The sequence below is a fragment of the Oncorhynchus kisutch genome, linkage group LG28, assembly GCF_002021735.2.
Source record: "Oncorhynchus kisutch isolate 150728-3 linkage group LG28, Okis_V2, whole genome shotgun sequence".
Lineage (NCBI taxonomy): Eukaryota > Metazoa > Chordata > Actinopteri > Salmoniformes > Salmonidae > Oncorhynchus > Oncorhynchus kisutch.
Window position 1 is genome coordinate 18740949 of NC_034201.2, and position 26733 is coordinate 18767681.

General features: G+C 42.9%; 2 protein-coding genes across 2 annotated transcripts in view; one reads left to right on the top strand and one right to left on the bottom strand.

Moving 5' to 3' along the window:
• Positions 1 to 99: 99 nt before the first annotated feature.
• Positions 100 to 7307, top strand: serpinf1 (serpin peptidase inhibitor, clade F (alpha-2 antiplasmin, pigment epithelium derived factor), member 1). Its single transcript, XM_020463965.2, has 8 exons — positions 100 to 235; positions 4672 to 4735; positions 4971 to 5160; positions 5235 to 5393; positions 5532 to 5735; positions 5833 to 5972; positions 6102 to 6312; positions 6400 to 7307. Exons 2-8 carry the CDS (start codon positions 4673 to 4675, stop codon positions 6648 to 6650), a joined length of 1218 nt encoding a protein of 405 aa, XP_020319554.1. The 5' UTR covers positions 100 to 235; position 4672; the 3' UTR covers positions 6651 to 7307.
• Positions 7308 to 26456: 19149 nt separating this feature from the next.
• LOC109872897 (solute carrier organic anion transporter family member 2B1-like) overlaps positions 26457 to 26733 on the bottom strand; it is a 24392-nt gene continuing 24115 nt past the window's right edge. The window contains exon 15 of the mRNA XM_020464316.2: positions 26457 to 26733. This exon is cut by the window's right edge and continues 1595 nt beyond it. The gene's annotated coding sequence lies outside the window, so the exon portion shown is untranslated.

Below are 26733 nucleotides of genomic sequence, written 5' to 3' on the forward strand. Positions count from 1 at the left end.
GTCAAACTTAACATACCACCGTTAATTTGGGGCAGTGAGGGAGGACCATGGATGCGCCTTGCGCTCAAAACAGCCATCCAGATTCTTGCCCAACCCAACAGGCTACGTCAGAGAAGGGCGGGTAAAAGTTGGCTTCACGGCTGTGTGCATCGTCCTGGTACATTCAGCACTCCACTGGAGACACGACTGCTAGAGACATACGTACGGGCGACGTGGACCATAACCGCTTGGAAAGGTCAGTACTTTTATGCATCATATGCAGAGTTGGGGAGTAATGCATTACAAAAAAACTAACTGTAATCTGTTTCGTTACCAGCAGTAACATTGTAATCAGATTTACAGATACTTTTGAAAATCTATATGAAAACTTCTGGGATTACTTTTAAATTTATAAAGGATGTTTGTGATAAAAAAATATCAGACACCTTTCTCTTTTCTCAATGACATTCAAATCAGCATTGAAAAAAGGCACAAGTTTAAATTTGCAATGCCTGAGCATGTCTGACCACAGATCAGAGACCACTATGATGATACACCAGGGTCATTCCTACTATGCGGTGCCTTTTCTGTCCCCAGGAAATAGTACTTCTTATTTAGTGTAAAATCTGCATTCCAAAAGACTTTAAATATAAGGTTAGGTGCATAGCTGCGGGAGGTATGGGTGCCGAGGGTGCTGCAGCACCCCCTGACAAATCATAATAAAACATTTAAAATGTACTAGTCCTGTATTAGCGACTGATATAGCCATCTGTAACGCAGGCAAAAACACATATTCAGCACTGTAGATTACTTTCTAAAATGTAATCCGTTACAGTTAATAGTTACCTGTCAAATTGTAATCAGTAATGTAATTTTAGGATTACCCAAACTCTGTAATGTAATTTGATTACTTTCAGATTACTTTCCCCTTAACAGGTGCAGGCTAGCATTTTTTCATCATGAATCTTGTTCTGGGGGCAGCTCTACAGAGTGATCATTAGCTGGCACAGCCACAAAGTCATTCAATCTAATCCTAATCTTAACCCTAACATTAACCACACTGATAACCCCTAATGCCTAACCCTAACCTTAAATTAAGACCAAAAAGCTATTTTCTTTCACACATTTTTACAATACAGACAATTTTGACTCTGCAGCTGGCCCATCTAGTGGAAATCGCTCAGTTCTGCCTCAAGGACAAGACTCATCCCAATAAACATCAACCTTCTTAAGATGACAATAATTCATATTATCAATTGAACATCTATTGCAGGATAAATCAATATTAAAGTTTACATAGATGACCATCATTGGATGTTCCATTTTAATTTCTGGGTTGGTTATGTAGGATTCTTCTAACCCATTTCTTTCTACAACAGATAACACAGTTAGGCTGTCTTTACATTATTACCCAACATCTGTCAGATTTACTGTCATTACAATTCATTTAATACCCCTTGATCTTCAATAATAGGACATGGAAATATAGATTAGCCGAACTGTTTTACCTGAGCATAACCCCAAAACTAAGGAATAATTAGCCTACTCTGTTGTTTCTGATTTTGTTGCCATAGAGGACAGATTGGGCTCATTTCTTTGAGTTGTAAAATAAATGCTGCTCTCAGAATGGCATGCTTTTAGTACTACTGAAAAGCGCTTGTGTCCCATATGCTGCATTTGATAGAGGCCTGTTGTTCATATTTTTGTTGGTGACATCTTGATCATTTTCAACTGTTTAAGTCTATCAGAAGTGTGTGAGTTGTGTCCGTAAGGCCTATGTGGTCTTCTTAAGTGAAACTTGTTTTGACAGTATGTAGCACAATACCAAGGGTGAGTTTCGAAGGAACTCCCTCAAACTTTTATTCCATAGGCTGGGATCCGCACTATGTGTTGCAAGAGTGTTTTATACTGGCTGTCCACTGGGGCATATTCATTATGCCTATTCTGTTGCAAAATGTTTCTTAAACGGAAGCAAATGGAACGAACCGTGGAGGGACCTACCAGAATTTGTCTAATAGAAACTCTCGTTTTGCTCTGTATGCTTCTGTTTGGTTCTTAAACGGTAAACGGTTTCCTTAATGAATACACCCCTGGCCGCAAAAATGATGGTTGACAGGCAGCTTAAACTTCTTCAATTCAACCATTATTTGGTTAAAATACACTTATATGTTTGTGTACAGCCATCCACATTCACATCATCCACAATCCGAAGATAGTTAAATGAGAGAGAAGCAGTGCGATTCACATCATCCACAATCCGAAGATAGTTAAATGAGAGAGCAGCAGTGCGATTCACATCATCCACAATCCGAAGATGGCTAAATGAGAGAGCAGCAGTGCGATTCACATCAATGCGTTATGCAGCCTACATATCAATAATCAGTGATATCCGTTTCCCGTAGACTACACAACTGCTGTCATCCTTACCTCCACGCGTTTATTCAAGTTGGATAATCTTTGGATGCCGACGTCAGTCGCTTCATTGGAAGACATACCTTGGACTGTAGCCTACAAAAACATATTCCTGCTCTTTTCCTGCGATCCATCAAACGCATTTGGTGTGTCATCATTGTGGTCTCTGATTGTGGTCAGACTCTCTGATTGTGGTCAGACTCTCGGATTGTGGTCAGACTCTCTGATTGTGGCTTTTTTTATGCTGATTTTAAATGTCATTAAGAAAATAGAAAGGTGTCATGTTTTTTTCATAAACATCCTTTCTGAATTTAAAAGTAATCCTAGAAGTAATCATCTGTATTTGTTTAAGTATCTGGAATCTGATTACAATATTCTTGCTGGTAAAGTATCTGATTACGTGAGTCTTTTTGTAACCCGTTACGGATTAGCCTACATGTAATCCGTTACTCACCAACCCTTTAAATGGGATCATTTGATCAGGATTGACATTTTAAGACTTGTCTGTAAAACAGAGTTACATAGTGTGACTACACATTTTTTCCCTTTCTTTCCGAGCACTTTATTGACTGGTTCATCTGCTGGCCTTTGGGCTACCTCAGAATGTGCAAGCAACTCTAAAACATGTATTTTCAGAAATGTTGGTGTATGAGCTTTTATTGGTGCATTCTTTTCACTATCTAATCATCGCATGGGTTTGTTCAATGACAGACATGTATTTGTTTAAAATATCACTTAATGGTTTCATTTCAAAGAGACAAATAATCATGTTTTTTTTTGCAATATATATATCCGACGCACTCTCAGAGAAATAAGTAGTAGGCTACTGCTAGGTTTTAAACTGTAAAATGTAACAAATAACTACATCTGTTTATAAATAAATGTACAGATTATACATTCTTTACATCAATATTGATTAAAAAAATTATATAATAATTAAATACAGTAATACTGTATATAAAACATTTACATTTGACATTTGAATCATTTAGCAGATGCTCTTATCCAGAGCGATTTACAGGAAGTGCGTTCATCTTAAGATAGCTAGGTGAGACAACGACATATCACAGTCGAATATACAGGGTACGTACATTAGATTCCAGCTAATGCAGCGTTTTGCAAAAAATATCTAATCTATTATAAAAAAATAAATAAGAAAACAGCAATATTTTACACACACATGAAGGTACCCATAAGCAATCATTTCTGATGAAAAAACACAAATGTGAAGAAGTGGTCGATATAGCATTTTGGAAATACTCTTAATTTGTGGGTTAAAAATGTGTGTAGATCAAGAGGACTGGGTGCCCTACAGCCAATATCTACTGTACCATTTTCCATTTTATTTTGGCTTAAATTCATCATGCTTGTGATTGTGAATGGTAGAGGACGGCCTCAGTGCAGAGAGAAGGAAGATCTCTCAGTTTGGGTTTGGCTGGCTGCTTTGGGTTGGAACTCAGAGATCAAGTGTCTGGTTTAACCATCAGGCCTGCAGAGAGAGAGGAGAGGGGGAGGAGAAGATGAAAGGAATTGAGAGGAGAAGTGTGTGGTCTGAGGTCAGTTATGGATGTTTTTTTCATCCGGGAAACCAGGAGAACCTTAATGACAACCAGATGTGCAGGGAACAAGAGCATATGTGTGTGTGTGGGTAAAATAGAAAGAATGTGAGAGAGAGGCAGAAAGAAAGAGGGAAAGAAACCTCTGATCTCCACCTCCTGTGACCCTTCAGCTTCTCCCTGCTCTGTCTGCTCACCTCTCTGTATGACTCTATTCACTCCACTAAGCTCATTACCAATACTAGCTGTGCTAGTGTGGCTAGCTAGTAAACAGGTGTGAACTTCACAGCAGCCTGCTTGTATTGTGTGTTAACTACACTGTGTGTGTGAGTGGCGAGCCAGAAGTTTAGGATATATTATATAGTTAAGTCTTTACTCAGTAATAGGATGTAATGGAGCTCAGTCTGAACACACAAAGGTCTACACATCTCCAACTAGTAGATCAAGAAGAGAAGAGATGCTGACAGAGAAAGCAATAGACAGACAGAGAGACCTTATTGAGAACTCATTGCTCCACACCCTGCTGAGCAGGTGAGATGGAGGGACTTACTCTAAATTAAAACCACATTTTCCCAAGAGCCCTGGCCTGCAGGGAATCACCCTCACAAACTGAAAGTCTGACTCACACTCTATGGGCCAGTTTCCCAGACACAGATTAAGCCTAGTTCTGGATGTATGTTTGTATAATAATGTGTGTGTAATTGATTGTGTGCTTGTGTTGCAGGATGATGTGGACGACCCTATTGCTGTGGCTGGGGGCCCTCCTCTCCCTCTCTTATGCTCAGTTGGTGAGACCACTCCACATCTCTGTTTTCATACTCCTTTCTTTTTCTCATACTTTCATGTCTCTTTATATGCGCTCCTTCCCTTTGACTTTCTTATGCAGAGAGATGACATGTAGAATCTCTCTCCTCATCCTCTTGTAGTTTATCTCTCTATTTTTCTCATTCTTCATGAACTAGCCATGCCATTAACCCTCCTCTCTTTCTTCCTGTGTCTTTTGGATCAACCAATCCTGTGCAGTCGGAGACAGAGGGGACGGGAGGGGAAGAGGAAGCTGTGGAGCTCTTTACCACACCCAGAGCCAAGATGGCTGCCGCCACCTCTGACTTCGGCTACAACCTTTTCCGGGCCCTAGCGGGACGCGACCCCAAGGCCAACGTATTCCTGGCCCCCATCAGCATCTCTGCAGTGCTCACTCAGCTCTCCATGGGTTAGTTAGCCTCAGCACTGTTATACTCTATCATTGTCTGGTATTTACCCCCCCCCCCCCTCTCTCTCACTCAGGAGCGTCTCCGGATCGTTCAGAGAGGTGGTTGTACAGAGCTCTGAGGTATCACACCCTGCAGGACCCTCAGCTCCACGACACTCTCAGGGACCTACTGGCCTCACTCAGAGCACCTGGCAAAGGCATCAGCATCGCTGCACGCATCTACCTGGCCCGCAGTGAGTGTGTGTATAAGCATACATGCGTCTCTGTGATACTTTGCACAGTCTGTGTGTATTTTGATTGTGTGTATGTTTGTTGACCTGTGTGTGTATGTGTGTGTATTTGTGTGTGTGTGTGTGTGTGTAACTCTCTAGGACTGCGTCTGAAACCGGAATATTTTGGAGTGGTGGAAAAGCAGTATGGGGTGCGGCCCAAGGCTCTGATGGGTGGGGCTAAAGATGTGAATGAGATCAATGATTGGGTCAAACAGCAGACGGGTGGCAAGGTCGACCGCTTCATGTCCAAGCCCTTGGGACGGAACTCTGGTGTGGTTCCTCTCGGTGCTGCCTACTTCAAAGGTAAGGACAGTCTGTCTGCGGTTCAATTCTCTACCCTTATCCCCAAAGTGTGCACTCGTTTATGGGGTGTAGTTTGTAAAATGCTGTGTTTGTGTAGGGAAGTGGATAACTCGGTTCAGTCAGAGTGGATTGATGGAGGACTTCCAGCTTGATGGAGAGGTTCCCGCCCGCATTCCCATGATGCAACAGGACAATTACCCAGTGAAGATGGGTGTTGACCCAGACCTGGGCTGCACAGTGAGTACACATGCAGAAATTGAACTTTTTTCAATGGTTATTACTTATTACTTATTACAGCCAGTTATGAAAGTATGCCTCAGGGAAAACATCTATTGAGCCCCTCCTTCCCTCTCCCTTTCTCTCCAGATTGCTCAGATCCAGATGCAGGATGACGTCAGCATGTTTGTGTTCCTTCCTGATGATGTCACTCAGAACATGACCCTGGTGGAGGAGAGCCTGACGGCTGAGTTTGTTCAGGACCTCTCCATGACCCTTCACCCCGTGCATGTTGCCCTTACACTACCTGTCCTAAAATTCAGCTACTCCACTGACCTCTTGCCACTGCTCTCTGACCTGGGTGAGTGCTTGTACCTCTCTCCCTCTCTCTTCATCTTGCTCTCCTCTGTCTTCACGTCTCTCACATCCTCTCTCTCCATCTCTCCAGGTCTTGCAGAATTTCTGGCAGACACAGACCTGACTAAGATCACGGCTCAGACGGTGAAGCTTGGCAGCCTCAATCATAAGGTTGTTATGGAGATGGCCCCAGAGGGCACCCAGTATGCCAGCTCCAGCCAAGTCCACGCGCCACTGTCGTACCGCGTGGACCGCCCCTTCCTGTTCCTGGTGAGGGATGAGGCCTCGGGGGCACTGCTCTTCATCGGCAGGGTGGTGAACCCACGCAAACTGAGGATATAAGTGCGCACACACACATGTTTGTTTTACTATTATTGTGGGGACCAAACAATTGATTACCATTAAAAATCCTGTGGATCAGATAATACAGTTGGTTAATCCTGTAGGAATACCATGTATACTATTTAGGCCAATAGTCTAAACACTCACTGATATTCCTTGAAAGTTGTTTTCAGGAAAAGGAATTTGAAAAATAAAGCAATTTGGAATATGGGGAAATATGCACCAAATTCTTTTTTAATCTTCAACATAGAAATGCTACCAAAAAATAATTTTAATTTCTTACGATGTTGAAACCAAATAGCCAAATCATGTTAATCTTACTGACATGCTTCTAAAAGGCACAGACTTTATGCTTTAACCAAAGAAAATACTCTTCACATTATTGTGTATTGCGATGCAAGAAATAAACATTTAAGTTTTAAGTCTGTCTGACTGTCTGTGTCTGTCTGACTTCGGTGAGGGAGATGGATAACTTTATCCAGTTGACATACTGTAGCTGTTTTCAGTAAAGGGTTGGGTTGATTTGGCAAGAAATTGGACTCTTGGCTTTTCTTTCTTTAGCTATTGTGCTGGGAAATTAAATTACAGTACTGACACTTTATTTTCTCATTCTTCTATGCACTTCAGTCTCTTTCAAATAAACATAGCTGACCAGTGTGTGCCTGTGTTTACTATGTTTGTGTCGAGTCAAGACTGTAGTTTGAAATTATTTTGATGAATTTTCCACATTTGGGAAGTGATTCCTGTGGCCATGGAAACCCCTCCCAGAACAACACAACCAAAGCCTGGAAAATCTCTCTCTCTTTCTCAAATTCAAGCTGCTTTATTGGCATGAAAATCATTGCGTCAATATTGCCAAAGCAACAGTGTGTACAATATACATTGTAATAAAATAATAAATAATAATACAAATAATAATAAAATAAGTCAATAGTAGAAATATAATAAATATAAAAGGTTAAACATAGAAAATGAAACTATAACTAACTTACTGTCATCCTCACCTTTACATCAGTACTACAACTACCATCATTATTACTACTACTACTACTGCTACCATCACTAAACTGCTATCATTACCATCACCCCTACAACCCATACCACTACTATTTGGAATAATAATCACAACAATAATAATAATAAGTAACTTACTGTTTTACTATGCAAATGTATCTTTCTCTAAATTCAATTTCAATGTAAGGGCTTTATTGGCATGGGAAACATATGTTAACATTGCCAAAGCAAGTGAAGTAGATAATAAACAAAAGTGAAATAAACAATAAAAATTAACAGTAAACATTACACTCACAATAGTTCCAAAATAATAAATACATTTCAAATGTCATTATGTGCAAATATTTAAAGAACAAAAGGACTCCCCTACGACTTGACAATGGTTAATTAAATCTCTCAATTTTTGCCAGTATTTGCAAAATGTTGCATGTCTTCTCATACAGCTGCAACTGTATATGCATTCATAAATCAAGTCCCTTCTTGAGTTGGGCTCTGCGTTGGAACAACTGTTGAGCATCTGAGTTTATGGTTGTTTGTGGGGGAAAGGGGTTGTGTGTGTGTGTGTGTGTGTGTGTGTGTGTGTGTGTGTGTGTGTGTGTGTGTGTGTGTGTGTGTGTGAACTACCTACATTATTGCAAATATGAATGGTTGATTATGGAAATTAAGATAAGCAGGATTTAAAGAAAATAAATTATATGTATATATATATATATATATATATATATATATATATATATTATTATGATTTAAATAGCTATATATAATACAAATGGGACACTTAAATGTGCCTTTAGAGGTCATGCAATTTAGTATTCATCTCTAAAACAAAAGCAATTGAGGTCAAGAGTCCATATTAAAACAAGGAAATTAAAGGACTAACAGTACAGATAGATAGCAATACTGTACCATAGAGGCTTTGAATAAGTTAGAGGAAAAACAAAAAGAAATGGAGGAACTTATTCAAGAAAGATCCAGTGTAATATATTATAAAATAAAGCAAACTGGATGGAATATTGGGAAAAATGCACCAAATAGTTTTTTAATTTTCAACATAGAAATGCTACCAAAAATAATTTACTGAAACTTGTTAAAAAATAATGTAGTCACCCATAATTCACCAAACAGTATTTCGAAAAAGGAAGGAAAGCATATATTTTCGTTTGTCTCCTCCATCTCCACTAACCAAAACTAATTGTGTGGATTTTTTCCCTATTAATAATGTAAAATTATCAGCTGTACAAAAAGACTCATGTGAAGGCCAAATTACATAGGAGGAACTTCTTGATGCAATTAAAGCCTTTACGTTCGGAAAAACTCCAGGGCTGGATGGCATATCAGTGGAGGTATGCCAAACCTTTTTTGATATACTCAGAGGACCGTTATTAGCCTGTTTTAACCACTACTATATAAATGGTAGATTATCAGACACTCAACAAGGTCTGATTTCATTAGTACTGAAACAGGATCCAAGTGGTAAATATAAAGATCCAGTCCATTTAAAAGAATTGGAGGGATCTTACACTTCAGTGTTGTGATGCAAAAATTCTAGCAAAATGCTTAGTGCCTTAGAATTAAAAAGGTGTGGTTCGGATATTATTCCTCCTAATCAGACAGGTTTTTTACATGGACGATACATTAGAAATAATATAAGACAAGTACTGGAAACAACAGAACAATATGAAATATCTGGGAAACCAGGCCTGGTATTCATAGCTGACTTTGAAAAGGCTTTTGATAAAGTATGACTGGAGTTTATATAGAAATGCCTGGAATATTTACATTTTGAAGAATCTCTTATAAAATGGGTTTAAGTTATGTATAGTAACCCTAGGTGTTAAATAGTAAATAATGGCTACATCTCAGAAAGTTTTAAACTGTCAAGAGGAGTAAAACAAGGCTGTCCACTATCGGCATATCTATTTATTATTGCCATAGAAAAGTTAGCTGTTAAAAATCAGATCCAACAATAATATTAAGGGATTGGAAATCCAGGGTTTAAAAACAAAGGTGTCATTGTACGCTCATGATTCATGTTTTCTTTTAAATCCATAATTAGAATCCCTCCACAGCCTCATTGTAATGTGGTGCGTAACTGGCGGTGGTGAAGTCAGACGCAGGAGAGCAGAACTAGGTAATAGCAGGAGCAGTTTAATATCAAAACCAACGGCATAAAGAATAAACCAACATGGGTACAATACCCGACGCACACCAGTAAACATGTGCACAAGCACTTACAACAAACAATTCCACACAAAGACATGGGGGGAACAGAGGGTTAAATACACAACAAATAATGAGGGAAATGGAAACCAGGTGTGTAGGAAAATAAGACAAAACAAATGGAAAATAAAAAGTGGATCGACGATGGCTAGAAGACCGGTGACGCCGACCGCCAAAAGCCGCCCGAACAAGGAGAGGAAACGACTTCTGTGGAAGTTGTGACAGTACCCCCCCTTGACGAGCGGCTCCAGTAGCGCGCCGACACCGGCCTCGGGGATGACCCTGAGGGTGAGGTGCAGGGCGATCCGGACGGAGACTCCCGCAGCATTGAAGGATCCAACACATCCTCCACCGGAATCTAGCATCTCTCCTTCGGACCGTACCCCTCCCAGTCCACGAGGTACTGAAGGCCCCTCGCCCGACGTCTCGAATCCAGTATGGATCGAACGGAGTACGCCGGGGCCACCTCGATGTCCAGAGGGGGCAGAGGAACCTCCCGCATCTCAGACTCCTGGAGCGAGCCAGCCACCACCTGCCTGAGGAGAGACACATGGAACGAGGGGTTCATACGGTAATTGGGGGGAAGCTGTAACCTGTAACTCACCTCATTCAGTCTCCTCAGGACTTTAAATGGCCCCACAAACCGCGGACCCAGCTTCCGGGCAGGGCAGGCGGAGGGGCATGTTTCGGGTCGAGAGCCAGACCCAGTCCCCCGATGCGAACACCGGGGCCTCACTGCAGTGATGGTCTGCACAGGCTTTCTGGTGCAGCACGGTGCACTGAAGGTGAACATGAGCGGCGTCCCATGTCTCCTCCTCGTGCCGAAACCAGTCATCCACCGCAAGAGCCTCAGTCTGAGTCTGATGCCAATCGGCTGATACCCCAGTACACACTGGAAGGGGGAGAGGTTAGTGGAGGAGTGGCGGAGTGAGTTCTGGGCCATCTCCACCCACTCCCCTGGCCGGTCCTGGGAATAAGACCTCAGACACCTACCCACATTCTGGTTAACTCTCTCCACCTGCCCGTTACTCTCGGGGTGAAAACCCAAGGTAAGGCTGATTGAGACCCCCAGATGTTCCATAAACGCCCTCCAGACCCTCAGTGAACTGGGGATCCTGATTAGACACTATGTCCTCAGGCACCCCGTAGTGCCGGAAGACGTGTGTAAACAAGGCCTCCGCAGTCTGTAGGGCCGTAGGGATACCGGGCAGAGGAAGGAGATGTCAGGACCACAACAACCAGGATCGTGGTGTTACCCTGTGAGGGAGGAAGATCAGTAAGGAAATCCACCGACAGGTGCGACCACGGCCGTTGTGGAACGGGTAAGGGGTGTAGCTTACCTCTGGGCAGGTGCCTAGGAGCCTTACACTGGGCGCACACCGAGCAGGAGGAAACATAAACCCTCACGTCCTTAGCCAAAGTGGGCCACCAGTACTTCCCACTCAGACAGCGCACCGTCCGACCGATGCCTGGATGACTAGAGGAGGGTGACGTGCCCAATAGATCAGCCAGTCACGGACAGCAGACAAAACGTACAGACGCCCAGTGGGACACTGGATGGGAGTAGGCTCTGCACGTAGCACCTGCTCAATGTCCGCGTCCAGCTCCCACACTACTGGCGCCACCAGGCAGGAGGCCGGGAGTATGTGGGTGGGATCCATAGGCCGCTCCCCTGTGTCATACAGCCGGGACAGTGTGTCGGCCTTGGCATTCTGGGAACCTGGTCTGTAAGAGAGGGTGAAAACAAAACGGGTGAAAAACATGGCCCACCTTGCCTGGGGAGGGTTCAGTCTCCTCACCACCTGGGTAGCACCAACGGGTCCACCCCGTGAGAGCCCTCTGTTGCCACGAGACAGTGGGGTTGTGACAGGCTAACCAGGGTAGGCCTAGCACCACGGGAATGCAGGAGAGTCAATAAGACAGAGACTGATTCTCTCCTTGTGATCCCCCTGCATCACCATGCCCAGGGGGGCGATCGCCTCCCTAATCAACCCGGACCCAAATGGTCGACTGTCTAAGGCGTGAACGGGGAAGGGCACAGCCACGGGAACAATGGGGATCCCTAAACTATGGCCGAACGATTTGTCTATAAAATACCCAGCCACGCCTGAATCGACGAGCGCCTTATGCTGGGAATGCGGGAAAAATTCAGGAAAAGTGACATACAAAAACATGTGTGCAACAGATGGCTCTGGGTGAGATTGGTGCCGGCTCACCTGGGGTGACACCAGATGGTGCACGAGACTGAACCTCCTCCGGTCTCCCTGCGCACAGCACCTCCTAGCTCCATGGGCACCGGAGCGGTGGTGCTAGGGGATGGGACCGACAGTCCCCGCTCTGGATGTCCGTGGGTAGCCAGCAGGTTATCCAACCGAATAGACATGTCCACCAGCTGGTCGAAGGTGAGGGTGGTGTCCCTGCAGGCCAACTCCCGATGGACGTCCTCGCACAAACTGCGGTCGGTAGTGGTCGATCAGGGGCCTGTCGCTCCATCCCACGCTGGCAGCCAGGGTCCGAAAGTCCAAGGCGAACTCCTGGATGCTCCTCGTCCCCTGCCTTAGGTGGTTAAGATGTTCACCTGCTCTACCCTCGGGTGGGTGATCGAAGACTGCCCGGAAACAGTGGGTGAAATCCTTGAGATGGGCCGCGTCTCCTTCTCCCCACACGGTGCTGGCCCACTCCAGGGCTTTCCCTGAGAGGCAGGAGACAAGGGCGGACACCCTCTCACGGCCTGAAGGAGCCGTGTGGACGGTTGCCAGGTAGAGCTCTAGCTGCAATAGGAAACCCTGGCAGCGTGCAGCCGTCCCATTGTATTCCCAGGGAAGGGCGAGACAAATCTCACTGGGACCGGGTGAAGGGGAGGCGAGTAGTGGAGGCCCTGGTTGTGGTGGGGGAGGCGCTGGAGGAACTCCCTGTCTCTCCCAGCTGTCCATGGTTTGGACAACGTGGTCCATGGCGGCGCCGAGATGGTGGATCATCGCCGCTTGCTCCTGGACGCGCTCCTCGACCCCTTTTCCAGGGGCACCTGCTCCTGCCTACTCCATATGGTGGTGTGGAATTCTGTAATGTGGTGCGTAACTGGTGGCAGTGAAGTCAGAAGCAGGAGAGCAGAACTAGGTAATAGCCGGAGCAGTTTAATATCAAAACCAACCAATTAACAGGTGTTTCTTGTTAAAAGTTAATTTGTGGAATTTCTTTCCTTCTTAATGAGTTTCAGCCAATCAGTTGTGTTGTGACAAGGTAGGGTTGGTATACAGGTAGCCTAGTGGTTAGAGCGTTGGGCTAGTAAGTAAGCGAAAAGTTGCTAGATCGAATCCCCGAGCTGACAAGGTAAAAATCTGTCGTTCTGCCCCGGAACAAGGCAGTTAACCCACTGTTCCTAGGCCATCATTGTAAATAATAATTTTTTCTTAACTGACTTGCCTAGTTAAAAAAAGAAGAAAAAAGAACAGCTCAAATAAGCAAAGAGAAATGACAGTCAATGCTGGAAAATTTCAAGAACTTTGAAAGTTCTTAAAGTGCAGTCGCAAAAACCATCAAGCGCTATGATTAAACTGGCTCTCACGAAGACCACCACAGGAAAGGATGACCCGGAGTTACCTGCAGAGGATAAGTTCATTAGAGTGATCAGCCTCAGAAATTGCAGCCCAAATAAATGCTACACAGAGTTCAAGTAACAGACACATCTCAACATCAACTGTTCAGAGAAGACTGAGTGAATCAGGCCTTCATGGTCGAATTGCTATAAAGAAACCACTTCTTGCTTGGGCCAAGAAACACGAGCAATGGACATTAGAACGGTGTAAATCTGTCCTTTGGTCTGATGAGTCCAAATTTGAGATTTTTGGTTCCAACCGTCTTGCCTTTGTTAGACGCAGAGGAGGTGAACAGATGATCTCCAAATGTGTCGTTCCCACTGCGAAGCATGGAGGAGGTATGATGGTGCTTTGCTGGTGACACTGTATGTGATTTATTTAGAATTCAAGGCACACTTAACCAGCATGGCTACCACAGCATTCTGCAGCGTTACGCCATCCCATCTGCTTTGCTTTTAGTGGATCATTTGTTTTTCCACAGGACAATGACCCAACACACAAAAAAAGAGTGATGGAGTGCTGCATCAGATGACCTGGCCTCCACAATCACCCAACCTCAACCCAATTGAGATGGTTTGGGATGAGTTGGACCGCAGAGTGAAAGAAAAGCAGCCAACAAGTGCTCAGCATATGTTGGAACTCCTTCAAGACTGTTGGAAAAGCATTCCAGGTGAAGCTGTTTGAGAGTAATGCCAAGAGTGTGCAAAGCTGTCATCAAGGCAAAGGGTGGCTACTTTGAAGAATCTCAAATCTAAAATAAATTTGGATTTGTTTAGGTTACTACATGATTCCTTATGTGTTATTTCATAGTTTTGATATCTTCACTATTATTCTACAATGTTGAAAATAGTAAAATAAAGAAAAACTCTTGAATAAGTACAGTGGGGAGAACAAGTATTTGAATACACTGCCGATTTTGCAGGTTTTCCTACTATTTTTTTAAATTATAGGTACACTTCAACTGTGAGAGACTAAAACAAAAATCCAGAAAATCACATTGTATGATTTTTAAGTCTTTGCATTTTATTGCATGACATAACTATTTGATACATCAGAAAAGCAGATCTTAATATTTGGTACAGAAAACTTTGTTTGCAATTGCAACTTTTCCTGTAATTCTTGACCAGGTTTGCACACACTGTAGCAGGGATTTTGGCCCACTCCTCCATACAGACCTTCTCCAGATCCTTCAGATTTAGGGGTTGTCGCTGGGCAATACGGATTTTCAGCTCCCTCAAAATATTTTGTATTGGGTTCAGGTCTGGAGACTGGCTAGGCCACTCCAGGACCTTGAGATGCTTCTTACGGAGCCACTCCTTAGTTGCCCTGGCTGTGTGTTTCGGTTCGTTGTCATGCTGGAAGACCCAGCCACGACCCATCTTCAATGCTCTTACTGAGGGAAGGAGGTTTTTGGCCAAGATCTCGCGATACATGGCCCCATCCATCCTCCCCTCAATACGGTGCAGTCGTCCTGTCCCCTTTGCAGAAAAGCATCCCCAAAAAAGTATGTTTCCACCTCCATGCTTCACGGTTGGGATGGTGTTCTTGGGGTTGTACTCATCCTTCTTCTTCCTCCAAACACGACGAGTGGAGTATAGACCAAAAAGCTCTATTTTTGTCTCATCAGACCACATGACCTTCTCCCATTCCTCCTCTGGATCATCCAGATGGTCATTGGCAAACTTCAGACGGGCCTGGACATGCGCTGGCTTGAGCAGGGGGACCTTGTGTGCGCTGCAGGATTTTAATCCATGACGGCGTATTGTGTTACTAATGGTTTTCTTTGAGACTGTGGTCCCAGCTCTCTTCAGGTCATCGACCAGGTCCTGCCCTGTAGTTCTGGGCTGATCCCTCACCTTCCTCATGATCATTGATGTCCCACGAGATGTGATCTTGCATGGAGCCCCCAGACCGAGGGTGATTGACCATCATCTTGAACTTCTTCCATTTTCTAATAATTGCACCAACAGTTGTTGCCTTCTCACCAAGCTGCTTGCCTATTGTCCTGTAGCCCATCCCAGCCTTGTGCAGGTCTACAATTTACCCCTGATGTCCTTACACAGCTCTCTGGTCTTGGCCATTGTGGAGAGGTTGGAGTCTGTTTGATTGAGTGTGTGGACAGGTGTCTTTTATACAGGTAACGAGTTCAAACAAGTGCAGTTAATACAGGTAATGAGTGGAGAACAGGAGGGCTTCTTAAAGAAAAACGAACAGGTCTGTGAGAGCCAGAATTCTTACTGGTTGGTAGGCGATCAAATACTTATGTCATGCAATAAAATGCAAATTAATTACTTAAAAATCATACAATGTGATTTTCTGGATTTTTGTTTTAGATTCCATCTCTCACAGTTGAAGTGTACCTATGATAAAAATTACATACCTCTACATGCTTTGTAAGTAGGAAAACCTGCAAAATTGCAGTGTATCAAATACCTGTTCTCCCCACTGTAGGTGTGTCCAAACTTTGGACTGGTACTATATATTTACCCCAAAATATATGAGGGATTGGAAATGATGCAATATTGATGGAATCTACAATCTATCCACAATACTAAAGCTGATCTACCCCCCCCCCAAAAAAAAAGTACACAAGGGAAAATACATTAACATAAATATGGGTTGCCCTTTTCTTGAGGCAACAGGTCTCAAATATTGCTGCTGTGATGGCACGCTGTTGTATTTCACACAATAGATATGGGAGTTCATCAAAATTGGGTTTGTTTTCAAATTCTTTGTGCATCTGTGTAATCTGAGGGACATATGTGTCTCTAATATAGTCATACATTTGGCAGGAGGTTAGGAAGGGCTGCTCAGTTTCCACCTCATTTTGTGGGCAGAGTGCACATAGCCTGTCTTCTCTTGTGAGAGCCAGGTCTGCCTATGGTGGCCTTTATAAGCAAGGCTATGCTCACTGAATATGTACATAGTCAAAGCTTTCCTTAAGTTTGGGTCAGTCACAGTGGTCCAGTATTTTGCCACTGTGTGCTCTCTGTTTAGGGCCAAATAGCATTCTAGTTCGCTCAGTTTTTTTGTTAATTATTTTCAATGAGTTAAGTAATTACATTTTTCTCATGATTTGGTTGGGTCTAATTTTGTTGCTGTCCTGGGGCTCTGTGGGGTCTGTTTGTGTTTGTGAACAGAGCTCTATAACCAGCTTGCTTAGGGGACTCTTATCCAGGTTCATCTCTCTGTAGGTGATGGCTTTGTTATGGAAGGTTTGGTAATCGCTTCCTTTTAGGTGGTTGTAGAATTTAACGTCTCTTTTCTGGATTTTGATAATTAGCGGGTGTCGGCCTAACTCTGCTCTGTATGCATTATTTGGTGTTTTACGTTGTACACTGAGGATATTTTTTGTATAACTCTGCATGCAGAGTCTCAATTTGGTGTTTGTTCCATTTGATGAATTAATGGTTAGTGAGCAGATCCCAGACCCCACAACCATAAAAGGCAATGGGTTCTACAACTGATTCAAGTATTTTTTGCCAGATCGTGACTGATATGTGAATTTTAGTTTTTAGTTTTTTTTTGTGCTCTAGGGCAATGGTGTCTAGATGGAATTTGTATTTGTGGTCCTGGCAACTGGGCCTTTTTTGGAACACCAATGTTTTTTCTTACTGAGATTTACTATCAGGGCTCAGGTCTGACAGAATCTGTGCAGAAGATCTAGATGCTTTGGTTGGGGACAGAAGCACCAGATCATCAGCAAACAGTAGACATTTGACTTCACATTCTAGTAGGGTGAGGCCGGCTGCTGGAGACTGTTCTAGTGCCCTTGCCAACTCGTTGATATATATATGTTGAAGAGAGTGGGGCTTAAGCTGCATCCCTGTCTCACCCCACAGCCCTGTGGAAAGATGTGTGTGTTTTTTCCCAATTGTATTTTTTTTTTGCCAATGTTGTTTGTGTACATGGATTTTTATGATGTCTTATGTTTTTCCCCGAACACCACTTTCCATCAATTTGTATAGCAGACCCTCATGCCAAATGGAGTCAAAAGCTTTTTTGAAATCAACAAAGCATGAGAAGACTTTTCCTTTGTTTATGTTTGTTTGCCAATTAGGGTGTGCAGGAAGAATAAGTGGTCAGTCGTACAGTAATTTGGTAAAATGCCAATTTGACATTTGCTCAGTACATGGTTTTCGCTGAGGAAATATTCAAGTCTGCGGTTAATGATAATGCAGAGGATTTTCCCAAGGTTGCTGTTGACGCATATCCAACGGTAGTTATTGGGGTCAAATTTGTCTCCACTTTTGTGGATTGGAGTGATTAGTCCTTGGTTCCAAAAATTGGGAATATGCCTGAGCTGAGGATGATGTTAAAGAGTTTAAGTATAGCCAAATTTGTGGTTTGTATATTTTATAATTTCATTTAGGATACTATCAACCCCACAGGTCTTTTTGGTTTGGAGGGTTTGTATTTTGTCCTGTAGTTCATTCAATGTAATTGGAGAATCCAGTAGGTTCTGGTAGTCTTGAATAGTTGATTCTAAGATTTGATCATGTTTATGTGTTGCTGTTTTTTCTTTGTTCCAGGGCCAAAAAGTTTGGAGAAGTGGTTTACCCATACATCTCCGTTTTGGATAGATAACTCTTCGTGTTGTTTGTTCAGTGTTTTCCAATTTTCCCAGAAGTGGTTAGAGCCTATGGATTCTTCAATTACATTTCTTTCTCCCTCTTCCATTGGGGCCACTAGAGGGCGACCTTTATCCTGGATAACACTTTTCATTTTAAAGGGACAGCGCAGTCAAAAACATTATTTTTTCGGTGTTTTATATATATTTCCATACCGTGAGGTTGGAAAAATACTGTGAAATTGTGAAAATTATGATAATGCACTGTTTGAAAAGAACGCCTGAAATTTCAACTTGGCAGCGCTTGGCAGCGTGGATTTTTTGGTCACCAATACATCAGATAATGATAGGTTCACCATTTAGTAATTTGAACTACCACTTAATCCAAAATCAAAAAATACAAGATACACATTTCAAAACTGTTCTTTTTTTAAAGTGCTAAATAGAAAGAATGGTAGATGGTAAATATCATTTTCCATATGGTATTTGACTATAAGTTGACATAAACATTTTTTGTATACAATGGCAGGTTGTGAGCATGTTGAGAAACATGTATGTCTTACAGTTTCATTATCCTTATACAGTACATACTGTATGTTGGACAAATCATCAGAAATAGAGGTATTGTAAAGCAGTTAGCTAGGCACTGTGTTGTATGCCATTTCTGCACAATGCAACACTGTACAAGATCACTTTTTTGCGTGTCTTGTCAACGGATAAGGTATTGCCTATATCTCTGCTTACAGTGTATCAATAAAATTCAGATGAGTGGGATATAATGTTATATTTAATCCAGGTATTTCAACAGTGCATTGTACACTGCACTATAATTCCAAATGGTAGCACATAGTGACTCTTTCCACTTTGTCCTATTGAAGCACACTGGCTGATGGAGAATGATGATGTAGTATTTACAGCCACATCCATGATTAGATTTTACCTTCCAAAATAAATGTATGTCAAATCGATACATTTGTGAGGTAAGAATAAGGAAATCTGACCCACTTGTATTCATACCTATATTGTTGATTGTAAATTACAACTTTATACTACTACATTGCTAGCTAAAGCCCCTTCAGAAAGTTTTCATGCCCCTTGATTTATTCCCAATTTTGTGTTATAGCCTGAATTCAAAATTGATTCAGTCTACTTTCCCCTCACCCATCTACACTCAATACCCCATAACGACAAAGTGACAACGGTTATTTTTTTTTTACATGTTTTAAAAATCAAATACAGAAATAGCACATTTACATAAGTACTAACACCCTTGTGTCGATACTTTGTAGGGTAAATCTGTAAGAGCTTTCCAAACCTGGATTGTGCAACATTTTCCCATTATTCTTTTAAAAATTCTTCAAGCTCTGTCAAATTGGTTGCTGATCATTCCTAGACAACCATTCTCAGGTGTTGCCGTACATTTGCAAGTAGATTTAAGTCAAAATTGTAACCTGGCCACTCAGGAACATTCACTGTCTTCTTGGTAAACAACTCCAGTGTAGATTTGGCCTTGTGTTTTAGGCTATTGTCCTACTGAAAGGTGCATTCATCTCCCAGTCTCTGGTGGAAAGCAGACTGAACCAGGTTTTCCTCTAGGAATTTGTCTGTGCTTAGCTCCATTCCATTTATTTTTGTATCATGAAAAACTCCCAAGTTCTTAACAAGCATACCCATAACTGGTTGCAGCCACCACTATACTTGAAAACATGAAGAGTGGTACTCAGTAATTGGGTTTGCCCCAAACATAACACTTTGTATTCAGGACAAAAGGTTAATTGCTTTGCCACATTTTTTGCAGTATTACTTTAGTGCCTTGTTGCAAACAGGATGCATGTTTTGGAATATTTTTATTATGTACCAGCTTCCTTCTTTTCACTCTGTCAATTTCGTTAGTATTGTGGAGATACTACAATGTTGTTGGTCCACCTACTCAGCCAGTTACGTGCCTGCCGCCCCCACAGCAGTTTGGCCCCTGGCCCTCCCAGCTGTGACCCTGACCCAGTTGAGTGAACCGACTGCCTTTCTGTTCCAGTTTTCACTGCCGGCCGCTCTGGCCTCCCGGCTAACTAACCTGCACTATCGTCATAGCCTCACGCAGCTATCCCACTCTCGGGTCCCGCTGCCCCCGCATCCGTTCGGCCCCTGGCTCTCTCAGCTGTGACCCTGTCCCAGTTGAGTGAACCAACTGCCTTTCTATTCCAGTTTTCACTCTGGTTTTAAATATACTTTAGTATCAAAAGTCAATGTAATTGCTAAAATATACTTAAGTATCAAGAGTAAAAGTATAAACAATTTAAAATTCCTAATATTTGGAAACCAGACGGCGCCATTTTCTTGTTATTTTATTTACGGTTAGCCAGGGGCACACTCCAACACTCTCAAACTAAGCATGTATGTTTAGTGAGTCCGCCAGATCAGAGGCAGTTCGGATGACCAGGGATTTTCTCTTGGTAAGTGCGTGAATTTGTCAATTTTCCTGTCCTGCTAAGTATTCAAAATGTAACGAGTACTATTGGGTGACAAGGAAAATGCATGGCGTAAAACGTACATTATTTTCTTTAGGGATGTAGTGAAGTAAAAGTAAAAGTTACCAGAAATATAAATGGTAAAATAAAGTACAGATACTAGTAGTACTTTAACCTCTTAAATGTAATGTTAAAATGTAGATTTCTGCCTAAATAGACCCAAAAGTAACTGCTATTCATGTGCAATTACATGATTCTGACATGCAAAAACATGGTATATTTGGAACGAAGACATCTGGGAGATGAGGAAATGATCAGAAGATAGATGGGAGTTACATAGTTCAAAATACACAAAATCAAGCAGTTTGTTATTTATTTATTTGGAAAGTCATCTTTCATTGGCTTCCACAACATGTGAACGATATCAGAAAAGAATATGCGATTGATAGACCGAACAACTAGACATTTTTTAGTAAGTGGTGTCAGGTGTGGTCACGGGACGTTTCCAAGTATTTTTTCAGTAAATTAATACAATGTCTACCATATCAATCTCACTCAAATATTGTGGTGGTGTCAGGGGACATTTGGGGGATCCTCAAATGTTTTTTCAACCTGTACAAAGTGCCTGAACAGCGTAAACTGTCTCTAACCAGAATAGAAAGAGGAGTGGGAGGCCCCTCTGCACAACTGAGCAAGAGGACAAGTACATTAGAGTGTTTAGTTTGAGAAACAGATGCCTCACAAGTCCTGAACTGGCAGCTTCATAAAACTTTACCTGCAAAACACCAGTCTCAATGTCAACAGTGAAGAGGTGACTCCGGGATGCTGGCTTACTCCTGGCTAACGTCTCTTTACCACAGCAAGCACCAGTTAGCCTCGAGCTAGGCCCATCTCCCGGCTAGCCAAAGAGGTCCACCAGCCAATTCTTGGGCTACAATACCTCTTTTGCTAATTAGCCTGGACCCTTTACTGCTGACATGGAGCCCTGTCGATCCATCACGACTGGTCTGCCGACGTCACCGTCCGAGGTGGTTTCATCAAGCTCTTTCATTGCGACGTCACCGGATGCCCATCTGCTAGCCCCGGCCCGCTAGCTGTCTGAATCGCCTTGTCTCCAGCTCGCCTAGAGTTGCAGCGACTCCCTGACTCATCTAGTGCTACTCTTTGGACCCTATGATCACTTGGCTACACATGCCACTCCCATTCCCCAGGCGCTCTCATTTGTTGACTTCTGTAACTGTAAAAGCCTTGGATTCATGCATGTTAACATTAGAAGCCTCCTCCCTAAGTTTGTTTTATTCACTGCTTTAGCATATTCCGCCAACCCTGATGTCCTAGCTGTGTCTGAATCATGGCTTAAGGAAGGCCACCAAAATCCAGAAATGTCCTATAACTATAACATTTTCCAACAAGATCGAACTGCCAAAAGGGGCGTTGCCGTCTACTGCAGAGATAGTCTGCAGAGTTCTGTCATACTATCCAGGTCTGTGCCCAAACAATTCGAGCTTCTACTTTTAAAAATCCACCTTCCCAGAAACAAGTCTCTCACCGTTGCTGCTTGTTATAGACCCCCTTCAGCCCCCAGCTATGCCCTGGACACCATATGTGAGTTGATTGCCCCCCATCCATCTTCAGAGTTCATACTGTTAGGTGACCTAAACTGGGATATGCTTAACATCCCGGCCGTCCTACAATCTAAGCTAGATGCCCCTCAATCTCACACAAATGATTAAGGAACCTACCAGCTACAACCCTAAATCCATAACCATGGGCACCCTCTTAGATATCATCCTGACCAACTTGCCCTCTAAATACACCCATCGCGCACCACATTGCCTGTGTGCGTGATCGGTCCGCGGTCAAATGACCACCCCTCATCACTGTCAAACGCTCCCTAAAACACTTCAGCAAGCAGGCCTTTCTAATCGACCTGGCCTGGGTATCCTGGAAGGATATTGACCTCATCCCGTCATTAGAGGATGTCTGATTGCTCTTTAAAAGTGCTTTCCTCGCCATCTTAAATAAGCATGCCCCATTCAAAAAATTTATAACTAAGAACAGATATAGCCCTTGGTTCACCCCAGACTTGACTGCCCTTGACCAGCACAAAAACATCCTGTGGCATTCTGCATTAGCATCTAATAGCCCCCGCGATATGCAACTTTTCAGAGAAGTCAGGAACCAATATACTCAGTCAGTTAGGAAAGCTAAGGCTAGCTTTTTCAAACAGAAATTTGCATCCTGTAGCACTAATTCCCAAAAGTTTTGGGACACAAAAGTCCATGGAGAATAAGAGCACCTCCTCCCAGTTGCTCACTGCACTTAGGTTAGGAAACACTGTCACCATCGATAATCAATAATTTCAATAAGCATTTTTTCTAGGGCTGGCCAAGCTTTCCACCTGGCTACCCCTACACCGGCTAACAGCTTAGCACCCCCTGCAGCAACTTGCCCAAGCCCACTCTGGCTTCTCCTTCACACAAATCCAGACAGCTAGTTGATGTTCTGAAAGAGCTGCACAATCTGGATCCTCGTTCTAAAATTATCAGCCGAAATTGTTGAAACCCCTATTACTACCCTGTTAAACCTCTCTTTCGTATCGTCTGAGATCCCCAAAGATTGGAAAGCTGATGCGGTCATCCCCCTCATTAAAGGGGGCGATGCTCTAGACCCAAACTGTTATAGACCTACAGTATATCCATCCTGCCCTACCTTTTTAAAATCTTCGAAAGCCATGTTAACAAACAGATCACCGACCATTTCGAATCCCACCGTACCTTCTCCACTATGCAATCTGGTTTCCTACCTGGTCATGGGTGCACTTCAGCCACGCTCAAGATCCTAAACAAGATCATAACCGTCATCGATAAAAGATAGTACTGTGCAGCCGTCTTCATCGACCCGGTGAAGGCTTTCGACTCTATCAATCACCTCATTCTTATCGGTAGACTCAATAGCCTTGGTTTCTCAAATGACTGCCTCGCCTGTTTCACCAACTACTTCTCAGATAGAGTTCAGTGTGTCAAATTAGAGGGTCTGTTGTCCGGACCTCTGGCAGTCTCTATGGGGGTGCCACAGGGTTCAATTTTCGGGCCGACTCTTTTCTCTGTATAGATCAATGATGTTGCTCTTGCTGCTGGTGATTCTCTGATCCACCTCTACGCAGACGACACCATTCTGTATGCATCTGGCCCTTCTTTGGACAGTGTCAACAAACCTCCAGATGAGCTTCAATGCCATACAACACTCCTTGCAGTGTTGTCAATTAAAGGTTCTTTATTATAAATTCAGCTTTTACAACTATGACAACACACAGTATCACTGCGGCCCAATTAGGACACCATAGTGCCCTCAATGCTCATCACGAAGCTAAGGACCCTGGGACTAAACACCTCCCTCTGTAACTGGATCCTGGACTCCTCCCCCAGGTGGTAAGGGTAGGTAACAACACATCTGCCACACTGATACTCAACACTTCTTAAAGTATTGTTGGTTAAGGGCTTGTAAGTAAGTATTTCACTGTATTTGGCCCTTTGCGACAAATACAATTTGATTTGATTTGAAATGCATAATAGGGCTAGGATTTAGGGCTATAGGCCAACTTTGAGCACCCGGGCAAACTAACAGCAGTTGATTCACTCACGGAACGGTGGCCAATGTTCATTCGTTCGGCTCTACCCGAGCAGGGTTCAGCTCTTCCTACCGAGCAGGGGTTGTTAGTTGATGGCTGGTTTGGTCATCAATGGCAGGTTCAGTTGTCAGTGGCTGCTTGCTGGGCGGTCTCTCATTCAACGCTGGGCCTGCTGGGTTGTAGCCTCTTGTAGCTGTGTCGGGCGTGTCCCCTGTATCAGTAAACATACAAATAGAGCTTGTACTGGCCAACAGTTGAAGTCACAATCACATGCTGGAAATAAGCACCTTACTTTTGATCACATTGTATGAGTTGTCTTTTTCCCACACAGGTGATTAGCGAAGAGGAGCAGCAAGGAGGTAGATGTCAGTCACTCGAGAGGTCCAAATGGTGCACTGAAGGAAAGTTCCAGTTCCTTTTGACTCTAGTTCTGGGTTGTGTTTAGCAATTAGTTTGGGGAGGGAAGAGGTGATAAGGAATTGTCAACAGCTGTCTCAATATCACTTTAGTCCATGTCAATCTTTGGAATCACATCACAACATACAGTACAAGCAAGCAAAATAGTCCATGCGTTTCAATTTGATTTCACACGTGAGAATGTAAGGAATTAAGTGAAAGGCACTCATTGTAAACATCACACAGCACACGTGAATAAAAGCCACTCATAAATAGACATGATGTCACATAATAAGACATGCTGAAACGTAATATAAAGAGAATGGCCGTCTCTAGTTTAGTAAGTGTTTTGTGTGTATCTCTGTGTGGCTGAGTGAGAGTGTGTGAGTGTGGTTGGGTGTGTGTGTGAGTGTGTGGAGGGTGCTGGATGCTCTGCAGGGGTCTGCCATGTCCATCCAGCCGTGTCTGTGCACTGTAACGGAAAACTGTAATTTTCTGTATTGTCAACACTAAAATATTCAGAAATGTTTTACTGCAGCATTCTGGGTCGGGGAAAGATTTGTTCTATTTGTTCAATGTAATTTCATCCCACAGAATTCAGAACCATACCGTGTCTTTGGAACGCCAAAGACCTTTTGACCACTAGTGGTTGCATGGTATTGTTTTGGATCATTAACATATTTTGACGTGTTTTGACGTGTGCCTTGTAAGAGGCTATATTTGTTTCACCAGTGAGTGAGAATTCTGTACCAGTTTAACTGGTATGAGGTAGTAGTGCCCCATTAATGTATAATGTATAAGGGACAGATTGGAGTGGGAGCAAGTCTCTTTTGGTCTGTTTTGCCCTGCCAGTTTGGAAGGCTTTATTAAGACCTCTAGAAATGCAAGTAATTTAAAACACCAAATATTAATTAATATGCTGTAATGTGTAAACACAATACCTAGCAGCAAACCTGCTTGCAACAATGCCTTGTAATTACAATAAAATACTGTGAAGTACAAACCCATTCCTTCAATGAATTGAAGTAATTCATCCATTCATTCCTTCATTTCAGTTATGGTACCATTTACCTTTTTTTTGGTTTACAGTATAATACAGTCGATTTCACGGTATTGTACTGTGTGTCATTGAACAGTACTTGCTTTGATACTGTATTTAGATTACAGTAGGTGTACTACAATATGAAATGCAGAATTTTACTTGCCACTGAGCTGCCTGTAAGTTACTATCAAATTCACAGCCAACACTTTACTGTGTGAAAAGAACACCACCGTGAGTCTATCCTGACTGCTGCTATGTAAGCTAATATCTGTTCTCCCTTTCTGGGTCTATAACTGGGGGAAAGGTCCCAGAGTTACTGATGGTTTCACTGAGTCTGTGTTTGTTTGTTTGACTAATTCCCCTCCTCAGTCACTCCCCTAATCCGCAGCAGTGTTCCGGGAACTTTCAATAAATTCTTCTTCCCGAAACGTCGGTTGAAGGATTCTTAGAATCAGGAGGGAATAAGCAAGAAATTCAGAATCTTTCAAGCAGTACTTCCGGAAAACCAGGGAATTTATTAAAAGTTCCTGGAATGTTGAGACCGTGGTTCTGCATTATCTAAGCAGCAGCGTTGTTGGGGTCAGCCAGCATACACACACACTCAAACACACACAGATAATTCAAGCAGGATGTCTGTCTCTGGTATGTCTGTCTCTGGTATGACATGAATTGGGCCTCTTTGCTCCTTGCCTCTGCAGGACATGGCAGAATTCTCTGGTGTTAAGTCAGATATTGTGAGATTAAGGTGCATATCACAAAATCTTAGGTAGGTCTGGGCAGGTCCCAGTTGAGCAACTCCACACAGTACATCAGCAAGAGACGGTTGCTCTCCTGGCATGATTCATTTACACAAAGTATGAGGCCTGAACATGTCTGTCTGCTGATAGAGTTTATTAACCTGGTGTGTCATCACTCATGATGGCAGTTAGAAAATCATGGTTCAGTTATCACAACATCCTCCCTCCACCTTTAACTCCCTCCTTTAACTCCTCTCTGAGAGAACAATACCCTCTTCCATGTCACAAGGGTTCACATTAATTTATAACATGCATGATTTCTTCCCTGTTTGGAAAGGAACTTTAAACTCACAATAGACGCGATAAAGAGGTCAATTGACCTCAACCAAAACAATGTCATTACCATGGACAC